Source organism: Amphimedon queenslandica, unplaced genomic scaffold (genome assembly GCF_000090795.2).
Source record: "Amphimedon queenslandica unplaced genomic scaffold, v1.1 AMPQUscaffold_13444, whole genome shotgun sequence".
Classification (NCBI taxonomy): Eukaryota; Metazoa; Porifera; class Demospongiae; order Haplosclerida; family Niphatidae; genus Amphimedon; species Amphimedon queenslandica.
Window position 1 is genome coordinate 66,014 of NW_003546320.1, and position 18,803 is coordinate 84,816.

The 18,803-nt window shown below is 33.6% G+C and overlaps 2 protein-coding genes across 3 annotated transcripts; one reads left to right on the top strand and one right to left on the bottom strand.

The window, feature by feature from the left end:
- Positions 1-62: 62 nt before the first annotated feature.
- On the top strand, positions 63-13,406 carry LOC100639023 (lysine-specific demethylase 5D-like). Its single transcript, XM_003385922.3, has 29 exons — positions 63-334; positions 718-795; positions 851-910; positions 1,040-1,102; positions 1,149-1,217; positions 1,280-1,381; positions 1,469-1,621; positions 1,878-2,019; positions 3,335-3,561; positions 4,976-5,095; positions 5,644-5,706; positions 7,232-7,381; positions 7,433-7,566; positions 7,811-7,973; positions 8,215-8,334; positions 8,398-8,592; positions 9,384-9,498; positions 9,554-9,620; positions 10,063-10,332; positions 10,382-10,472; positions 10,519-10,686; positions 10,740-10,860; positions 10,935-11,022; positions 11,065-11,203; positions 11,250-11,429; positions 11,483-12,152; positions 12,392-12,543; positions 12,592-12,693; positions 12,752-13,406. Exons 1-29 carry the CDS (start codon positions 191-193, stop codon positions 13,283-13,285), a joined length of 4,680 nt encoding a protein of 1,559 aa, XP_003385970.1. The 5' UTR covers positions 63-190; the 3' UTR covers positions 13,286-13,406.
- Positions 13,161-18,776, bottom strand: LOC100639149 (DNA repair protein complementing XP-C cells homolog). Of its 2 annotated transcripts, XM_019995459.1 has the most exons (18): positions 18,645-18,776; positions 18,544-18,598; positions 17,799-17,868; positions 17,393-17,553; positions 16,290-16,335; positions 16,164-16,241; positions 15,854-16,121; positions 14,959-15,102; positions 14,765-14,917; positions 14,664-14,721; positions 14,574-14,608; positions 14,334-14,413; positions 14,037-14,081; positions 13,940-13,987; positions 13,829-13,897; positions 13,611-13,786; positions 13,463-13,556; positions 13,161-13,419 (listed from the first exon to the last, which is right to left on the bottom strand). In XM_019995459.1, the coding sequence occupies exons 1-18, from the start codon at positions 18,706-18,708 to the stop codon at positions 13,315-13,317; spliced, it is 1,749 nt and encodes a 582-aa protein (XP_019851018.1). In that variant the 5' UTR covers positions 18,709-18,776; the 3' UTR covers positions 13,161-13,314. The 2 variants fall into 2 exon arrangements, with proteins under 2 accessions (XP_019851018.1, XP_019851019.1); XM_019995460.1 differs by lacking the exons at positions 17,799-17,868; positions 18,645-18,776.
- Between the last annotated feature and the right edge of the window lie 27 nt (positions 18,777-18,803).

Below are 18,803 nucleotides of genomic sequence, written 5' to 3' on the forward strand. Positions count from 1 at the left end.
TTAACGCCCATCAACTACTGCGCATGCGCGTGAAATTTGTTCTCTGTTGTTGTGTGAGAGAAATTTATCATAGTTATGACGAATGATGGTTTCAATATGGCGTCGATTTGAGGAGTAACTGATTTGGATACTTGGCTTTACGTTTTACGTTTAGTATTATCAAGAAAATACTCACTCTGAGACAAAAATTATGGAGTCAGAAGAATTTATAAGACCCCCTGAGGCTCCCGTTTTTCAGCCAACACCAGAAGAATTTAAGGACCCTGTATCTTACATAAGTAAAATTAGACCAGTTGTGCTAAATACAGGTATATGCAAGATCAAACCACCTTTGGTAAGTATTTCCTTACTTTTTACAGTATATTTGATAATACAGACACATGTATGGTATCCGAAAAGTTATGCTTTGTTTGTATACATAAATAGTTTGATAGTATTACATGTATATGTACATTGTGTACAATGTGTAGTAAGTAATGAAAAATTGAAAATACATTTTACATTCTGTATTAACTTTTCATAACCTTAATGTGCATTGAAAATAATGGCAGTGGCCAGAGATGCATTGTAGGTTGCCTAAGAGAAATAAAAGTTTAAAAGTTTGTTCTTAATTGGTAACATACATGTATATTAAACATGTACATATTGTTCTATGTTATTACAACTGATAGTGTAAGTTTTATTGACATTTTTGATTTCAATTGTTCTTTTGTTTAGGGATGGAAGCCTCCTTTTGCTCTTAATGTTGACGCATTTAAGTTTACTCCTCGTTTGCAGCCCCTTAATGAATTAGAGGTTAGCATTAGTGAATACATGGACATGTATATGCATGGATATCATTTTCCTACAGGCAAATACAAGGGTCAAGTTGAACTTTCTTGACAACCTTGCAAAGTTTTGGGACATGCAGGTAATTTACGCATGCATGTACACGTACAAGTAGGTTAATATACATGTACATGTACATGGACATGTACATGTAGGTTATTACATGTATGAATTATTATAGATTATTGAATTTATAATTGTATACATGCAGGGAGTGTCTTTTAAAGTTCCTGTTGTTAACAGATCCCCTTTGGACCTTCACCAATTATTTAAAGTAAGGTTTTATGTTTTCATAGTTTTAAAATTATATTGGTTTTAAGATTGTGACTAACAATGGAGGTTTTGAAGAGGTTTGTTCTGCTAGAAAGTGGGTCTCCATTGCAAGAGAGGTACTGACTGTTTGTCTGCTCAGTTGCTTAAGTGCATGTAATTATTTTTCATTGAAATTTAGATGAAATATGACAACATAGCTGTATCCGGGTCTCTTAGAATCAATTATGAAAAATATTTGTATCCGTTTGAAATATGTCAAGTGAATAATGGAGTTTTAAAGGTATGCATGCACATGTACATGTACATGTAGCATTTGTATTTGTGCATTTGAAATTTGAAATCGATGTACGTTTACTACTGATTTTAGTTGAATATGTCTAAGAAGTCATGCAGTCCTACCAATACATCAGGGGGATTAGCAAGAGGCAGCAATGCTGAAGAAAATCATTTTAGTCATGACATTGAAACTGATATCAAACCAGATGATAATCATCGAAGATCAAAGAGAAAGCTTTCTGAGGTACATGTACATGTGCATGTACTACTTGTATTGTTTGGTAATGCATAAATATGCACATACATGTGTATATATGAGTTGTTTGAAAGCCATGGAGGACTCTCTGTATAGATGTACATACATGTACATGTACATGTGTACATGTATACTGTTCCATTTAAATGTACTTACATGCAGGTACTACATATACATGTATGCACTTGTTTATTTTTACATTATTGTGTGACTGCCATTATTATATGCATATAAAATTCTCTAGGATCCTGACTATAATTTTGATATTTCAGAAAGCAACCCAGAGTTTAAGAAACTTGCATTCTCTGCTCCTGGACCAAAAAATGTCTATGTCCCTATGAAGCGAACTAGTCGCCGTTGTTTCTCAAGATACAGAATGTCTCTAGGTTTGTACATTTGATTCATTATGATCCATACATGAGTACACTTGTAAATGTATAGTACATGTAGTACATAAATATACAGTATGTGTATGTTTGATACTTCTGCTTGTGTGTTACATTGTAATCTTTTGTTTGGCACTCACTGCATTTACATGTACAACTGTACATGTGCACGCCCCTCTTACCATCATCCCTGTCACTCCTTCGCTCTCATGAGCAAGCACTTTCAGATGGTTGAGTTTATTAAACTACGTGTACACAAATGCTGTATACTATATTATGTTCTATACTATATTTATTGGGCAATTTTTAACTCAGACACACATACATGTATAATATGTATACTGCATATGCATTTTTATTTATAGTTTATTAATGTACATGTACATGTACTGTACATCTACAGTACTGCTCATGATGTTTGTGCACCTTTGTATTTGCACTAATAATATTCATGATGTATTTATGGTTTCATGTTATGATCTGATGCTGAAGTCCTCAGATTATTTTTAGATTGAATTGACTCATTTATGATACAGTGTATGTTCATAGAAGATACAATGTACTTTATGCTCATGCATGTTCCTTACCCAAGTGGGCATAGCAATGGTGCATGTAAATGAAATTGCAGCTTTAAACATATTCATGTCCATGTACATGTCTATGTACTTGTGCCTGTAGGGTACTTGAATGTTGGGTAGCGCAGAGATTCTTTCTGAAGAAGTTCCTATAAGTTTGACAGTTAGCTCTTAAGTCTTAGTGAGAATGGAGCTCTTAAGTCTTAGTGAGAATGGTGAATCCTTTCAAGAAGAAAGCCTTGTTTCCTGGCTCTATTAACACAATTTTTACTATATACAGATAGTGCTTGAAAACATCGTTTGCTGATGTAAGTCTTGTAGTAGCTGATAATTTTATTGTCTCTAACTACATGTACATGTACATAAAGACTGTAACATGTACATGTTCATACATGTAGCAAGATTTCTCATAGTGCCATTGCAGAAATACATGTAATTATGACTTGTATGGTAATTTATTTATGGACACATCCGTGTACATATTAATCACTTGCAACTTTCTGATGTATTGTTATGATTATTTTTTTGTCATTATATTTCTCTTGGGGCTTTGCTTTTTTTTATAGACAGTATACATTTACATTGTTATTGGAATTTAAATATTGGAATTGTTGTTGTTAACATTTTGTAGATGTACATGTACATGTACATTATTTTTCTATGCATTAATGGATACAATATTAGCTAATAGTGCAAAGATTGAAATTTATTTTTGTATGATTCTTTAATTTGACTTTTAGGAGATGCTGAACCAATTGAAGCTGAATCTGAAAGCAAACCATCAACTGAGAAAGCAGAACCTGTTAATGATTCAAAGATTTCCTGTCGTGAATGTGGATATGATTATTGCGAAGATGAATTATTATGTTGCTGTGGATGTTATGCATATTATCATGTCTTCTGTCTGTCTCCTCCTTTGGCCTCACTTCCAACAGGATCTTGGTATTGCCCTCATTGCATTGCTAAGGTTAATATGTACATGTACTGTACATTGTACCTTGCATTTAAATGTACAGCGTACATGTGCAGTACAGTACTTTATACATGTATGTGATGAATGGTGATGTACATGTACTTGCGATGATTGATAGTGTACATTTTTAGATTAATTATACTGAAATGGACATTGTTTGTACATGTACATGTACATTATATTGGTAGTTGCTCTACTTCACACACTTTTGTTTACTCTTTTAAATCATTTAAGCTATCATACATGTACATGTACACATGTTTAATTGCACGAACTTGAATTGCATCCATACTACATTACGTATACATGCATGTACATGTACATGTACATGTACAGTATGTAGATTCTACATGATGTTCAGTACATGTATGAACTGCATGTGTAACTTATTAAAGCACTGCTTGCCTTTTTGTGATGCTTTTGCTTGTACTTTGTACAACATGCATCCTGTCTAGGAACTAGTGCATGTAAATTTGTAAATGGGCTTTTATTTGTAGTTACCAATCATGACATATTCGCATATTTGTTTATCACATGTAAATCACTTTAGGTGATCTTGTTGGTTTTTTTGTTATTTCATGTCTCCTACAATTCTTTCATTAAGCAATCCTTGTATTGCAGACATGATCCATTATTCATTGATGAAATAATTTTTTGTTTTAGTAGAATACTTGATTTGTGGAACATCAGTTACATTGTATGTACATGTACAGACATGTACATGTACATTTCGCTTACCATACCGGGGGTATATATCCTGGGGAAAATATTTCATGAAAATCACCTTTCAACCTATTCACAAGGAAATTTTTTTGTGTTTTTCTTCTATTGACCATTATTAGTATGATAAAAAATAATTTGTATAGATTAAAATTTTCATGAATTTTTTGAATCTGGGAAATTAGCGAAATTAAATCCCCGTGAAATCTACCCCCTGTATGGTATTTTGTATTATGTTGTCAATACAGTAAGTGTGTGCAGTCAATGTACAGCACATGTACATGTTGTTGTTTTTGAGAATTGTTATGTGATGTCTACATGTACATGTACATGTACATATGTAACATAATTAGCTGTGACAAATGTAATATATATATTTATTATATTTGGGATTTAAAGTGATTGCATGCTTACATTTTGACCTTAAAAAATTAAGGCCTGGTATTGAAAGGGAAAAGATAAAAAATGAGGATTGAAGCTACATGTACATATACATGTGCAGTACGTGTTGCAGTGCAGTCCTTGATTAAAGCTACATGTACATGTACATTTATCCACCTTGTTGCTACCTAAATAAATACATGTAGTTGTAGATGTACATGCATGTACATTTGTGTTTACTGAAATAATATAAAGTAATGAGTATTATTAGAGTGTGCTTAATAATTAATGTGACTTTAATTTATAGGAATGTTGCCAAGTGCCTGATCCTTTTGGTTTTGAACAAGCTAAAAAAGTTTATTCTCTTCAAACTTTTGGCAAAATGGCAAACCAGTTTAAAGCTGACTACTTTAATCAGCAACCAACTGTAAGTATAATTGTACAAGTACTGTATTACTATTGGCATGCAAGCTTGTTATACTGTACTTGGCTTAGACATGTTGAAATGTTCATGCAGTAATGGCATACAGTGTTGTGTACACTATGCAAGTACATGTTCATGTACTTTATGGATTGTTATTAACAATCAGTATTCATCGAGCTCTCAAAATAGCGTCAAAAAGGAATTTTTGCCTTGAATAGCAGTAGCAAATTTGTCATTTGCATTCATGTAGTTACAATAATATCATGATGATAATGGAGCAGTAATGGATGTACTGTAAAGTGAAGTTTATTGGAAAAGGAGTAGTTCATGTACATGTACATGTACAGTATATGAAGAATTTTTTAGTTGTTTTGCAGTACTTAGTAGATTAATTTGAAAATACACATGCAGATTAATTTTTGATAAAATGATGTTGAAATAAATGAAAACACTTTTTAGCAATTTTAACTGTCAGATGATGAAATCTGTACAATAGAGATATTACATGTATTGACATGTAGTGTATTGGTTTTTATCATTCATTTGTGTAGGATGTACCATATGCCACTGTTGAAAAGGAGTTTTGGAGACTAGTTGGTTCTGTTGATGATGAGGTAAACATGCTGTTTGCATGTATAGTAACATGTACATGTAGTTGATGTCTGTTTGTCAGGCATATTTCACTCCCAATGAAAAAAACATGCATGTTTTCTCATAATTTATTAGGAACCATGCATTTTACCTGCACATTTTAATTTTTTTTGATGTATGTTATATAGTTGATTACAGTTGAGTTTGACTGGTAAAACATGCTTATAACTTTTTGTTTTTAATGCCAGCAATTTGTACCTGAAACTTGGTATAGTTGCATCATGGGTTCTTCTGTATCCCTGGAGTAATTTTGGAGTCTCTGGGTATTCTGGATGATTCTCAATAGGCTTCCCAGTCTCCATCAAAAGAAACTGCCATGATGTTGCATGACCTACATGTGAATGCTTGTGAATATCATTTGCATCTCATTACATTCTTCAAAATCAGGTTTTATTTGTATGAAAGCAAAATGAACACTCCAGACTAAAAGATATAAAACTGCCGTCATTTTCACAGCTCAGAAAATACCTTGTAATCTTTCATTTCTTGATTCCTTTTTCAAATAATAAGAAGTATCATTTTGGTAAGATGTACAGGAAGTACATGTAGCACCCGAAACAATAAAGTTAAGGAGTTAAAGTATTTTAGTTTTAGTCATTTTTTGTGAGTGGGCAGGTTGACACAATGTTTTCATGACAAAAACTCCTTGTCAATCTGAAGTGAAAACAGCTATAGTAATTATGTATAAAAAATGGAAACATGTGTAAAAGCCTGCATTTCATGAAATATATGAGACAATTTAATGTATAAAGCTGACTGTTTCATGAATCAAGACAAATGTGTAAAACATGTCAGAAAACTAGTCATGTTGGAATAAAAGATAGGCATGTGCCATAGCAAATGATCACAGTAAATATAACTATATTGCAATAAATTTTTTTTGAAGTTGATTTTGGCATGACATAAAACATGCTTACTCATGTTTGGGACTAAATAAGATGACTAAATAAGATAACTGTGAACTGTAGAATATGTCATGTACATGTAGCATCATGTAGAATTTTGTGAAATACGTACATGTACATGTACTTGTATGTTGAATTATGGAAAAACATAGCAAAACCCCTGTGATTTTTCATAGGGCTTGTATGCATGTACATGTGTAGTTGTGTACGTATGATTTGTACACGATACACGAAATTATATTTGCATAATGTACAAGATAAAATTATGTTTGAAGTTTTGTAACTTTTATTTTAGTAAGCCATACAAGATATATTTTTGTTGATTTTATTTTCATTAATTATTGTCAATTATTGTTATTTACCCATTCATGCCCACTTGGTTATAAATTGTTTGTGTGTAAAATTTTTAAGGCAGATTTATGATGCAATGAATATACATGTACATGTTATGACTGGAAGTGCTTGTAAATTCATGTGTAATGTACATTTAGGAGCAAGAAATTTTCAAACTCTCATACACACGCATTTCTTGAGAAAATTGCTTATTTTGTGATTACTTTTATTTGTTATTTTAACTTTATAGGTTACTGTTGAGTATGGAGCTGATCTTCATTCTAGTAAGCATGGCAGTGGATTCCCACTGCGTGACCCATGTAGTGGTTTATTAACTGTATCTGGCACTGAAGAATATGTTAATTCTGGATGGAACCTGAACAATTTACCTGTTCTAAAAGTATGTCTGCTTGTTTGACATGTAATGATTCATGATGTGTACATGTAATAGGGATCTGTTCTTGGATTTATTGATGCTGACATTTCTGGAATGAAAGTCCCTTGGTTATATGTTGGGATGTGTTTCTCTTGTTTCTGTTGGCACACAGAAGACCACTGGAGCTACTCAATCAACTACCTGCATTGGTAACTTATATAATGCAGCACAGACTATGTATTCTCCTCTAATTATAGTTGTACATCATGTATTGTACAGTTAAATGTGGGAATGATGACTTTGTTTTATTGGTGCTGATAATCAAATGTTGATATTTACCTCTGACAAACTGATCCCACTAGCATATAATGATTTGCATGATGAACATCCATACATTACCTTAATGAGTAATAGAACACTGTTACATTTTTTTGTATATTTGTACTTTTGTAGGGGTGAAGCAAAAACATGGTATGGTGTTCCTTCAGCTTATGCTGATGCATTAGAAGCAACAATGAAAGAGCAGGCTCCTGAGTTATTTGAGAACCAACCTGATTTAATGCATCATTTAGCTACGACACTGAATCCATCTCTTTTAATTAAGAATGGAATACCGGTCAGCACATCCCATGTACATGTACATTGCATGCATGATGCATGTTCTATGTATTGCATGCTAATGTTCACTTGTATGATATCTTTGATTTGTTTTGTCTACATGTTTTTACATTTAGTAGCAGCTACTGTACATGTACATGTACATAGTGTATATGTGATTTTGTATTATTGAGCATTAACTTCAAGCATTAAAATTTGAGAATTTTTTGACTTTTTTGTTTATACATATACACATGTAGGTTGTTCGAACTGATCAATGTGCTGGTGAGTTTGTTGTCACGTTCCCTAGGGCGTATCATGCTGGTTTTAATCAAGGATTTAATTTTGCTGAAGCAGTGAATTTCTCACTAGCTGACTGGGTAAATACATAAGCATGTATTTTGCACTAAATATTGTAAAAATATTAATGTACATACATTTAGTTGCCTGTTGGACGTGAAAGCATTGAGCATTATCGATTAACTCAAAAGTCCCCTGTTTTCTCTCATGATGAACTCATTTGTAAAATTGTGGCTCAACCCAATGACCTGGACCTCTCTGTTTTGGTAATGGCTTCTAAAGATGCTGAGACAATGTTTTCAATTGAAGAGCAATTGAGACACTCTGTCAAATGCAGTGTGAGTTTTAAACTATTACATTTGTATAATTATTGGGCTAATTTAAGTTCTGTCTATTTGTACATTTTTCATCAGAATGGTGAGGGATAAAGCCATTAATTTTTCAATGTACGCACATATTTACAATGTGTATAGGTTATACACCGAGGTCGAGTTCTATGGGATTTATTTACCGAGGGACGCATTCCCGAGGTAAATAAACCCATAGCAACCGAGACCGAGGTGTATAAGAGACTTCTACCATGCCAAATCTGTAGCTAAGAAACTGCCCATGATTAGCAAGGCTTTATAAAAGCACAAGGACTCTTTACTTCTTTGTATCTTCTTAAAAGAAACGGGAAAATCTCTTCTCCACTTGCGCCATGTGTGTACAGTAAAACATGCCCAGAACATGCCTTTCCAATTCCACTCCACCCATTAAGAAGTTGGTCACATGGCCAAATGCTTTTGAGGCTCTATTTCTTTCTTTTCAATGTTCTTTGCTGCTTTCTATGCTAAAAATGATTACTCCAGATGCCATAGCTATGCTTCAAAGTAAATAATTATAAACCTGTTTGCTCCCGGGCTGTCCGTGAGGTAAATAACTAAGAAAACCTGTTTGACCACTTGGTTATTTACCTCTGCGAGGTAAATAAGTGATTGTAATTACCTCGTATAACGCAACCTGATTGGTCAATTGCAAGTAGGCATGGTAGAAACAGAAAGTACATGTCATTTCTTCTTATCAGCTTGTACATGTACCAATGAATCTACAGTTGTACATACATTTGTTTATGGCGTATGTGCTTTAGGGTATACAAGTGGAAAAGAAGGAAATATTTGAATTGTTACCAGATGATGACAGGCAGTGTTCTGTATGTAAGACGTGTTGTTTCTTATCTGGAGTAAGGTGCTCATGCTCTCCCAGTAAGATAATGATTATATTTAATCAGTTCATGATGTGTATTCTCATCACTCATAGAGCTAATGGCTTGTCTTGAGCATCATAAAGACTTGTGTAACTGCCACAGCAGTGAAAAGTCTTTAAGGTACAGTGCATGTAGTAATGTTTCATTATACATATGTGATACATACATGTATTCCATCATTTGATGACACTCTGTGTACATGACTACATGTGCATGATTTTGCAATTTTGCTAATTGTCTTGTTGCAATTGGCATCGGCAAGTCTACACAATCTTGTCTTTCATTTTGTTTGTTACATGTATATACATGTATGTGTATGATTAAAGTCGCATTGTGAAAATTGATACTCGTTAATTTTTTTTTGCATTTTGCGATAAAATTTCATTCATTTGTAGATGTACATGCACATTGAGTCTACAGTACATGGATATGTACATTTGTAAATTGTATGTTCATGTTGTCAACCTTGTCATTATTAAATTATTTGTATGTGTGTAATCAGGTTTCCCTAAGCAATGAACATATGGGATCACTAATTTACATATACAAATTTTTTGCTTAGGATTCGATACAATCTTACTGAGCTACGTCAGTTAATGTCGACTGCTCAAGAGAGAGCTAATATGTTCTGCTTGTGGGCAAAAAGAGTTGACAGTTTGTTAGATGGTCTTGAACAACCTAAGCCTGATCTTCAGTACATGCAAGCGTTGCTTCTTGATGGGAAGAATAAGGAGTTCAGTAATTGTGAGCAGTATAATGAGCTGGTAGCTGCTATTGGTGAAACGGAAAGAATTTTAAGTACCATATATGACATTATGCAGCCTAAGAGTAGGTATGAGTGAAAATACTTTTTGCTTGCCATTATTGTAATTATGTTTTAGAGATATGTTTGTTTCTGTTCATGATCTGAAGCAAGTCTTACAGGATGTATTGGCATTGCCTTGTGTTCTGCCTGAAGTTGATAAACTACAGGTATATTGGGGACAAATATCATTTTTATCTCAGGGTTTTTCTGCAGTTTCATCTTCACACTATTAATGCTTATCAAGAGGAAGTTTTATCGACTCTCTCTGCAATGAATGACAATTGTTCAACAAATGAGGAAGACATACTTGTGTTGCGGAAATTGCTTGAGCGAGGTGAACAACTGTCTCTTGATATACCACAACTTGGAGAAATCAGAAATGTAATATTGCTCATTTAGCTAGTGTACTCTACATACTTGTGTATGTATACTAGGCCATAGATCGAGTTGCTTGGATTAAAGATATAAATGTACTGTTAAATAGTGGGAAGAAAAATCATATCGATACTTTAAGAAGCATGTACAAGAAAGGACAAAGTCTTCATTCCTGTAAAGGTATGCATGAAAGTTATGTTTTGATGTTTGGCGTTTTTATTAAATTTATATTAATTATTTTCTTTCTGTTACAGCTGTAAGTTCTTCTTTGGAAAAGCTAAAAAATTTGTTAGGAGCTGTTCAAGAATGGGAGCACAAAGTTAAAAGTTCCTTAAAAGAAAAGTAATTTTGTTATTGGTAAAAACACATTCAATTAATTTTTAGGCCACCCCACCCTATTTCCTATTTTGAGGCACAATTAAAAGGCATGAATCAGCTACCTGTGACAGTCCCTTTGGCAGAAACACTTTGTTTGGCTATAGACGAAGCCAAAAAATGGAATGATGAGGCTCAAGAAGTCCAGGTACAGACATAAATTTTTATATTATATACATAAATTTCTTGTGTAGGCTGCTGACAAGCACCCTCATTATAGCACGCTAAAAGAACTTTTGTCTTCTGCTCATCCAATATCAATGAGATTAGATCAACTTCCTCAAGTAGAGTCACGTTACTCAGCTGCTAAAGCTTGGGTAGATCGTGCATCACGTACTTTTCTCAAGAAAAATTCCAGCTCATCTTTAATTGACGTAAGTGCTGAATGCTAATACTTTGTGTAATGATGTGCATGTTGCACATGTAGGTATTGCTACCAAGAGCTGAGTCTGTTGCTGCATCTCAACAAGGAAAGGCACCAAAGAAGAAAGGAGATAGCGAATACATAGTTCATACCTCAGCTCTTAGCCTAGCAAAAGGTGATCGATTAAAAGAAATGGATTTGATTCATGCCATGGAAAAGGAAGAAATTGAATACATCAAAAAGAAAAGAAAATTTAATATCGATAAGCAGCAACAAGAGGAAGATTCGTCCTCTCCTGTTTTGTATTGCTTGTGTAACAAACCGGAGAGTGGTTACATGCTACAATGTGAAGTGTGCAATGAATGGTATCATGCCAACTGTCTTCATATTCCGAAAAGCAAACTCAATCAAGACAGTGACATTAGCAAAGAAATGAGATTTATTTGTGGATCGTGCCTGAGAAGTAGACGCCCACGTCTTGATGCTATTGTGTCTCTATTAATATCACTTCAGAAAGTCCCTGTAGCCATTTCTGAAGGGACTGCTCTTCATTGTTTGGCTGAGCGAGCCATTAGTTGGCAAAAACAAGCTCGAGAAGTGTTATCAACAACACGAGGAGTTATCGAAGAAGCTAGAAGTCAACAATTGCGATTACTGGATATACGAAAGAAGGTATCTAAATGGAAGCAAGAAGCTAGTGAAGAGTCAGCTGAAGTACTTGCTTATCAAACAGGTACAATGTGCATGACCTAAAGTACACATAAATGTATTGTTGTCTCTAGCTCACATGCCAAGTATTTATACATTATACATGTACATGTATATGTAGAAATTGACACTACCAGTGAATATTTATTTTATAGTGTTAATTCTTTGTTGTACGTGTAGTTTACTAATATCTTTAGTTCAGAGCCTCTACAAGACTCTTGCTTTTAGTACATGTAATTGATTGCACCTTCATTTTACATGTAGGTTCTGTACTAAAACATTATGAGTCACAGCTGTCTAAAGAAAAGGCAAATTATGCTGGATTAACTGAGGCTCAGAGAAAAAATGTGGAAGACATGTTGCTAGTAGGGGATTTATTGGAAGTTACTACTGATGAAACCACTCAGTTGTGGCAGGTGATTGTCATATACAGTACTTGTATGTATATTTGAGTGTCATTGCAGATACTGCAAACTGATTCGGAGTGTATATCATATTATACGATGACGGAAGAGGAAGCAATGAAGAATTGTACAACCAAAGTAACTTCACCTCCTTCAAGAAAAGTAATAAAATATTAATTTATACAATTTATAATTTATTGATTATACATGTACACTGTAGCTTCAAATGATGCTGGAAGATGCAGAAGATACAAATGTTTCGTTATCAGCATCAGCTACATCAAAGAAGAGAAAGAAAGGTGCAGTTGAAGATGTTGTAGCTGAACAGAGTCAAAACAAGAAGAAAAAGAGTGTAAAACAAACTGAGCGAAAGAAATTATCACCATCTAAAAGTTTAAGGCAACGTCAGAGCCCTGCAGTGGAGAGCCTTGCTTGTATTGAGGGACAAGGAATTTTATCAGACGATGAGCATGAAGTGCAAGGAAGTGATTCCAATGAAGATGCAATATGTTCTGCACCTCAGTGTATTAGACCTATGGCTAGTCAAATTAGTTGGGTACAATGTGATCTATGTCAGCTATGGTTTCATTTACTCTGTGTTGGACTGACGCCTGAAAGTGTTGAAAAAATTGACATTTATAATTGCTGTGTATGTAAACAAAAGTGTATATCTGAACAGAAAGCACTCTTTGAAAGTGCTTCTCAGAAAAAAACTACTGCTATGCTAAATCAGAGAACATCTATTAAATTATAGTTTGCTGTTGTTTGTCTTTGTCATTCTACCTATGAATAATTGTTACTTTGTTTGTATCTCTGTTTTACTCTCTCTTGTATTAATAAGCTATTAGTTAGTTTAGCCCATCTATCTAAAATAACTCTTTGATGTTTCTATGAAAATATAATATTATTGCTCAAACTAAAAGGTAAATACCTTGATATCTTTCTCAATGGAAATCTGTTGGTGTTGTTGCAAGGCTTCCAGCAAAATTTCTTGATATTCTGATGCAACAACAATGCCATCAAAACTACATGTATGACAACAATAAATTTTGCTCAAAATTCTTAAAAAACCAACTAACATTGGGTAGCAGGATCCTTTTGTAAACTCCCATCCTTTCATAGCCGGAGCATAATCAATATTAAGCTTTTGAGCTACTTTACTTATACCAGGCTCAGTTATATGAACTGCTCCCTCAGGCAACATCGATGGTGTGAATAATTCTACATTGCCATATTCATTTCGAGGTACTTGACCCTGTTGTGAAGTGTAATATATACAGTATGTGAGATCTCTTACATCAACTACTGGTGGTGGCACATACTGCTCTGTTTGCCAATGACCAAATAAGTGACTAGTTCTCTGCTCCTTTGTACAAAGAATGACACATTATAAATATGAATATATAACCTTTTCACTGTGTTTAGATTTAACAGTTTTTATAGGTTCCTCTCCTGGCTATAAAATAGAAGGCACATCAATAAAAATAAATACTTGTACATTATACCTTGATTATCAGACCTTGTTTAAGCCAAGCTTCACGAGTATGCAGCTAACAAGAGGTAAATTATCATTGGAATTACGTAAGTCTAATGTTAATGCCAGTGGCCTATAATAGCACTTCTGGCTGTAATTCAAAATAAAGAAACTAGCCTTAATTATTATGAATGCTAAAAGAGAGAGATGCAGAAGTTTAAAAAAAGTTCAAACACTTCTACAGTAGCTTGTAACAACTATCAAGAGTCCATTTTATAAATACTATAATGGACTCTTGATTCTACATTTTTGTAATAGCAATACTTACAGGTTGGACACAACTTCTTGAATATACAGGTTCTCCTTTAAAGTGTCCCAATATATAATCCTTATTATCAGGGTAAATAGCTGCAATAGTAATTGTAACAAACTTCACACATCATTAAATTCTTTATTTGGCAACTTGCAGTCAAATTACATTTGAGCATGCACAAATGAAACAATAGGCTGATTATTTCAAATATTAATTTGCCAAAATATTCAGCGATGGTACTAATGTAACACAAACCTTCATACTTGAGAAGGTGTTTCTTCAGGACATACCTGATCAGGAATTAAAACTATCACTCATGCATAATACATGTAAGTAATAACTTACAAGGGATGATTCTTATAATGAGAGAGTAAGGTAGGCAATGGTGCAGACAGTAATTGATCTATTTTTCATATTATTTACAAAGCACAAAGCAATGGGCTTACCTTTTATATCACTTGATTCCTGCTGTGCCTCAACAGCAGGCTGAGAAAACGGAGAAAGGGTTTCACACCACCAAGATGTATCAACCCTCAATTTATGAATTTTTGTGCACCATTGTGAAGCATAGCGTGGTGTAACATCAGACATAAGAGAGGCTAAAAATAGATAATTTTTCATAAAAATAAAAAGTACTTACAATTTTCAACAGCTAACACATAAAAAAACTCATTTTGTAAATGCTTCTCACAAAGTGCAGGTTCACCAACTGACATAGATGGAATGTGAATAGGTCTCCATTTCCCATTGGACAGTAAAACTTCAACCCAGCTATTGTATTGATCTAAAGAATGATAAAATTGCCTGGTATATTTTATAGTGCTGGGCGATAGTATCGATATATGCGATGGTCGCGATAGTAATCTACTATCACTATCGTGATAGTTGAATCAACACTATCACGATTGACACGTGGTACATGTACGCATGCGCATTATCAAACACGTGGTTACTTTAATGAGTTAGTTCAGCTGTAAAAATGGAAGATGTTATCATTAGTAGCAGTACTGCTCCAAAAAGAAACAGAAATATTGCCTTTACCTGGTGCTACTAGTGTTGTATGGAAGTACTTTAGTTTTCCTGCTGTTGATGGTAAAATTTCTGAGTGCTTGAATAATCTCCAAAAGGCTCATGCAGAAATTTCAAGATATTAGAGCCTATTAGCTTAGATATATATGATATACAATCCTTTGGCATGGTGGAACACAAATTTCTTTTGTTATCCAATAATAGCTAGGAAATATTTATGTATACCGGTGGCATCAGTTCCCTCTGAATGTGTATTTATAGTACTGCAGGGAATATAGGTACTAAAAAAAGAGCTTGTCTACATCCAGAAAATGTCCTTCTAGCTGAAAACCTCAAATATTCATCTACCTTTCATCCTTTTGCCTATTTTGTTACATTAAATAAATATATTAAAATTAATTGTTAATATCGTGATAGTATCACTATCGTTAAAATTTTAAGAACTATCAATCGTGATATGATAGTAGCACTATCGCCCAGCACTAATATTTTATAACAACTTTTACCGTAAAAATTCCTTGAATTTAAGACACTGCTACCAAAATGATCTTCAAATTTTTGTCTCTTAGGGCTACTTTCATCTGCAGTTGAAGAACTTAAAGACGTCTCAAAGTATGGTGATGTTGATAGTTTCCGCTTTCTTTTTAACTTTTCGTTACTTTTTTGTGCACAATTATATTGGTATTCTTCAACAATACTGCTAAAATCTGACTTTTGAGATAAAGATTTATCTTTTGATGACCCACTCTGTTTATTTGCTTTTATTGAAGAAATCTGCAGCACAAATTAAAAGCATAAAAATTGCTATCACCTTACTGGAAAGACAAGAACCAGACGTGCCCTAATCCCAAGAGACTTATACAATGTAACAAGCAACTGCACAGTAGATAATTCCTTAAATAATGATAACAAATAAAAATTAAATATGGACTGTACACGTACTTTCAGACATGGTACATCCTCTATTGATGAAATATTTGCAATGAACCTGAAAAATATTTTTGAATACAAAATTCGAAACAATAATTATGGAAATGACATATTATGGGGCTTTGTCAGTCATAATAATGTAAGTCTCAACTTTTAACCTAAAAAAGTTTTAGCCAATGTATAATTCAGACTGGATTAGGCTGCCAGGCTAAAATATGGACTAGTTACATAGACTTCCTACTTCCACTACAGAGTAGTATGTCTGTTGCCTATGGAAGAGCTCAGCTAGATTTTGATACAGTGCTACAGCATTTCATTTGTTGCTGGACAGAGGTCAGGTTCATGCTAACTATAATCAGCCATAGCTACCATAGACACCAGTTGACATTAGTTACATTCATTCTCATGCCTTAAAATATTTCTCAATAAAATAAAAATTTGCATTACCACTCTGGAGATACTGATTATTAATAATGCATTATTAGCTATAGTAGGTTCCAAAGCCAAAACAGAAAAAGTGTTCTGCAATTATAATAATTAGGATTGTCCTACTGCAAGTGCAAGTAATAAATATAACAATATAATTCGCAGAATAAATTCCTCAAATTAGTGGCATGACGTGGAAAATTCGAATTGGGAATAAAAATTGCAAAATTTAATACACAAATTGTATATCCGCTAAATTTATACCTTTCAAAAAAGGCACCCTATGGTAAATAATACAGTACAAAATGGTGATTCATGAAAATGATTTTTGAATAAATTGTAACCAGTTTAATGTCTGAAAAGTTTCCCGCTATACAATATATAAATTATAAAAGTAGACAGAATTAATGTGGGAAGCAAAATATTAATGCTGAGATACACATGTACATGTACATGCATTACAACAATGGCTCTATCTATGATGCTTTCGAGTTTTGAACCTAAAAGTAACACCCTCATATCAGGGATGCATTTAGGGGGAAGGCTGAGGGGCAATGAAGTACATGTACATGTACAAATTCAAAGACGTTAGAAAAAGTTAGAGTACAACAAAATCAGCAGAGAGGTAAAACAAGACAAATAACATTAATAAATTAAGTTACATGTATAAGGCTAGAAAATTAACATACCATCGTAAAGCGTGATTTAAATTCTTTTCCCAGCAAAGTTCAGCTGAATTAATCATACAGATACTTTGAGGAGTTAGAGAAAGAATAAGACATTGAGTCAAAAGTTCATTGCACTGATCAATCATACGTCTTCCATGAGCAATTAAACAAAGCAGGTGTACCTGAAAATTACATACAAAATAAAGCTCTACATACAGTACTGAGAAACATGTAATATTATTATTAAAATACAAATCATTCTAAACATCACCAGCTAGCACACACAAGGTCTAACATGAAGCTACATGATATAGCTATCACTAGTAATATCCGTATTACAAAACAGATTGGCCAAAAATCAAGTTGAAAGTGTACAATGAACCAAAATGCATTCTAAAAATTTAGTAAAAATGATGGTCCAAATTACTTTGTGAAGGTTAACTTGAATCTCACGGTAAAAAGCTCTCAAGGCCTTATCTTGAGAACACTCCTTTTTTCTAAAAAATTGAATTCTCCTTAACAGAACAGCTATAACAATAGAAACTAAGTGTGTATTAATAACGTTCATGACGAAACCAAATTAAGCCACATAGGAGGTATAACAAAGTTTATGTATACAGTAAGCAAGGGAGCAATAAGCTAATAACTTAGTTTCTTATGCTACCTCAAATTAACATAACTAAAAAAAGTCTCAGCTAGGAACTCACTCTAGATGGTGTCGATCCCAATTACTAAGCGGTAATACCATTGCAATTAAATTTAGAGTATCCCCTTTTCGTGAGCAGGTGGACAGCGTAATTAAGTATTATTATTGACATTACAGACGTATTGCAGAAAAATGATAAATAAAAAATGATAAATAAAGAATGATTGCATCAATAGCAAATAACAACCACATAAGGTAGGAAACAATGCAGTGATACGAGTGAATATGCAGTATAGGCCATGCTCATTGACGTAGCAAATTGGTAGCACTAGCGAGCTGTCACTGACTGTCGGATGAATCATAAATGATCTGAATACATGCATAAAATGACAAGACTCTTTGCTATGGAATCTTGTCCCATAACTACATGAACGTACTGCCATCTTAAAGTATAAAATATTCTTATGCAGATGCACAAATTTAAAAGAGATAATACACACTAATTACCATGTGACTACTATGTTACCTAGTCAACGTTAATGGTACAGTTGTGCCACTTCTATTTTGGAGCTCATGCTCATCTATAATATAAAGTTAATCACGAGATACTACAATGCAACATCTTACCTGATTCAGGAATTATCACTTCTTCCCATTCAATGGATTCCGAATCAGATTCAGATGAAGACATTACTACGACCTACGATTATTCATGGACTGTACTTATCTGACTACTTATTGTGTAATTTTTGCATGGTACACACCCATAACGCCCACCCAGCAAGA